We start from the raw sequence: 3,365 nt of genomic DNA, 5'->3' as shown, positions 1-3,365 counted from the left end.
ATGATGGTGCTAGGATCATGAAGTGGCCGTTGTGATTGGCTGATGCAGGCACACAAATAGTAGGGTGCATGAAGGAGGCATGCACACTCAAACACACACAATCATGCACGTATCTGTACACAGAAATGCTAAAATTAACACGACGTGCACACATTTTCACACCGAAACACAGATATAGTGACACACATGTAGAAGCAACCAGATAACTGCCCCAGTGCTCTCAATTGAAATCTACATGCGTGCATACACAAGTGTACTGCGTGCCTTACAAAGCCGCATTAAAAGCAGGACAGAAATCAAAAGAAACAAGACAGAAAGCAAGAGGGGGAGTAAGAGAGCATGTCTTACCCACCAACCCCCGATTTCTAAATGAATCATTCTGGCACCGTCTAGTTTACTAATGAGGCTCTGAGGAATGCTGTTGATCAGAACAGGACCCTCTGGCCTTTTATGATGGAAATGTGGTGATACATTACCAGTCCCAACCAGAGAAACCCACCCCCTGTCCTCTGTTCCTCCAAGTGAGTGAGTGAGTGAAACAGTTGACAGCCCCGTAGTGCCGTGCAACAGTGACTTTTACAAAGCTAAGAGTGATGTGACCCAAATGTTTCCTTAAACAGAGACTGTGTAGTCTGATGATGATGAAGACGAGGCCCCCTGACTAAATAAAGCCTTGGCCTATTCATGTGTTGTTGTGGTCGGGCTTTGTGTGTTTTGTTTCGGGATCTGTCTTTTCCTTGTGTGTGTGTGTGTGTGTGTGTGTGTGTGTGTGTGTGTGTGTGTGTGTGTGTGTTGCCAAAATCTACTCCTTGAGACGTCTGCTTCAGCATAAGTGACCAAAAAGGTGATTTTGAGTTTGGCTTTGGAAAGCAAGCCACCACTTGTGTCTCTATTTTAGGCCCTTTCATCTGTAATTTGTAAATAGCCGCAATCTCCACTTTCTGTGAAGAGATTCAAAGTAGAGTGTTGTCCGAGCACTCATCATTGTGGCCAGCGTGATCCCACTGAAAGTTGTTCTCTTGTTTAACCTATAAGTGATCGCCAATCACTTACCATAAATTATTGGAGTAGTTTTGGAGTAGATTTGGCCACTCCTGCCAACATTCACCGCTGTTCCAAGTTTTCTCCAATTGTGGATAATGGGCATTCCCTGGTTCTTTGGACTTTCAAAGCCAAATGGCTTGTAACTCGTTCCAGACTGATAGTTGTCAACAAGTTTCTTTCTCATCTGTTCGCAAGTTTCTTTAGATTGTGACATTACGTGTTTTTTTCTGAGGTCTTTTAGCCCGCAGACAGGTTCTGCTTAATTATTTCTTGATTCAACAGGTCTGACAGTAATCAGGTCTTGGAGTGTGTGTGTGTGTGTGTGTGTGTGTGTGTGTGTGTGTGTGTGTGTGTGTGTGTGTGTGTGTGTGTGTGTGAGAGAGAGAGAGAGAGAGAGAGACAGAGACAGAGACAGAGAGAGAGAGTGTGTGTTTAAATCTTAATATAAAACTGCACTGTGTATTTATTCAACTTATGTTCTATTATCAGAATTTGTTTGTTGATCTCATCAATCACTGCCTCAAAGTAAGTTCACACTTACCTGGTGAAATGTCATCTGTTGGGTTGGCACAGAATTTGTTGTGGACATTCATATTTCCCAGATGATGTATTTTTGTCACTCTTAGATTAGCTTTACAGCCAAACAAACAAGCAAGGTTTTGTGAGGTTTCCATTGTGGCTGGTCTAATTCCCTTTAAGTGTCAGCAGCTGATGTCACTACCTGCAGGTTAGCATTATTTACTCACTCAAAACTGCTGCAGGATTTTTGATGGCATTGTCCCATTACACCTGTAAACTACATAGGCAGACAAATTGATGGAACAAAGCAAACATTGTCCGAAAGGCATGAATCCTAGTTACTTTTTGTATTGCAATTTGTATTTTATTTCATGACTTTATAGATTTAGAGAAACTGGAAACATGGGCGGAAAAGTGGAGCCTATGACATTCAAATAATGTTCCCCATCCGAGAACTGAACCGTTGAAGTTGTATCCAACTGCAAATGTATTTTCTTAATTTTCTGCTGTGCATCATTGAAACTAAAATTATTTCAGGTCCTCAGTTATTAACTTACCATGAGATCCTGTCTTCTAACTGTGTACTCTAAACAAATATTTAAATATTTAAACTCAAACAAATACTCGAGACTAAACAATTTAATTGCATACTTTTGATTTCATGTCAAATTATCATGTAATTGACCAAACTATTTACTATGCATCTCTAATAAAATACTATAAATCAGATGTATCCAGTCTGCTTTAAAGAGAACAAACACAACTTGCAAACATGTTCAACAGGAGAATAATTAGTTGTTAATATTTTTGTGCATTACCTCTCTTACTTTACTCCTACATTTGCGTATTAATAACCAGTCTATTTCTGCACTGTAAGGTGACCATCAATTTGGAGCTCCACCTCAACAAGAACGTCAAGCTGAAACCTTCCAAAGGACCTGTTGCACACTATGACGTTTACCTCTACAGGATGCCCAACACCAAACCACACATCACCAACGGGCCAAGTCCCAGGACTGTTAATGGCCCCAGCAAAGCTAAAGGTCGAGTTTTAAAGTGGGCGGATGCCCTGTACCCAGCTTCTTCTCCTTGTTCTATCTGTAACCCCATCAGTACTCCCTCTCTGCCAGCCTCCATCACCAATGAGCAACAAGGGTACAGGACATGGATACTTAACCCGTACAACCCCTGATGACCTGTTCCTTGTACATTTCACTGTCATCTTGAAAAAGGTTCTGTGAATGTGCATTTTACTTGTTTTTGGAGTTAATGAAAATCTTTCATTCAGGGAAATTGAAATTCACAAAATAGTGTTTGCTGATCTGCTTCCAAGGTTGGATCAGATTGGATTATTATAACGCAGGGGAGGGCGACAAACTCTGGAGTTCCAAGAATTATAAACTGTCCTCAGCTGAGAAAAGCTAAATGCACGATGTCTTCTGGAAGGGGGAAAGAGCATTTGGATATGTATTAGATTATATGCAGTGACATGAATGCAAACATCAAGCAGTGAATAAAATATAGTAATAATATTTGGGAATTTATTTCAGATATGTTTACATTGTTTTAAATATTTATATATTTAAATATTTATATTAAAGTAATTACAGAAGCACAAAAAAACATTAATAAAACTTTTTTTTAAGTCTCTTTATACTTTAAAGTTTACAGCTACACTGCATTGTGCTATTTACTGTTTTTCTTGGGAACACTTCAGGGACGATGGGAATCAGACCAGTGACCTTCTGATGGTCTCAATCCACAAAGGCTGCCGACAACCTTCACAGAGGCAGAAACTTGTA

At 40.0% G+C, this 3,365-nt stretch overlaps 1 protein-coding gene across 1 annotated transcript in view; it reads left to right on the top strand.

Moving 5' to 3' along the window:
• Positions 1 to 235: 235 nt before the first annotated feature.
• The window catches only part of LOC146565097 (BMP-binding endothelial regulator protein-like), a 23,022-nt gene continuing 19,892 nt past the window's right edge, over positions 236 to 3,365 (top strand). The window contains exons 1-4 of the mRNA XM_085290231.1: positions 236 to 329; positions 430 to 521; positions 2,441 to 2,718; positions 3,281 to 3,362. Coding sequence (XP_085146357.1) covers positions 236 to 329; positions 430 to 521; positions 2,441 to 2,718; positions 3,281 to 3,362 — 546 coding nt within the window. The remainder of the gene's footprint in view (positions 330 to 429; positions 522 to 2,440; positions 2,719 to 3,280; positions 3,363 to 3,365) is intronic.

The sequence above is a fragment of the Mchenga conophoros genome, linkage group LG11, assembly GCF_057382185.1.
Source record: "Mchenga conophoros isolate Kocher_MC1m ecotype Shallow Benthic linkage group LG11, M_conophoros_male_GT1.1, whole genome shotgun sequence".
Taxonomy (NCBI): Eukaryota; Metazoa; Chordata; class Actinopteri; order Cichliformes; family Cichlidae; genus Mchenga; species Mchenga conophoros.
The sequence above is the reverse complement of the archived record's forward strand: the minus strand, read 5'-3'. Positions and strand labels throughout refer to the sequence as shown.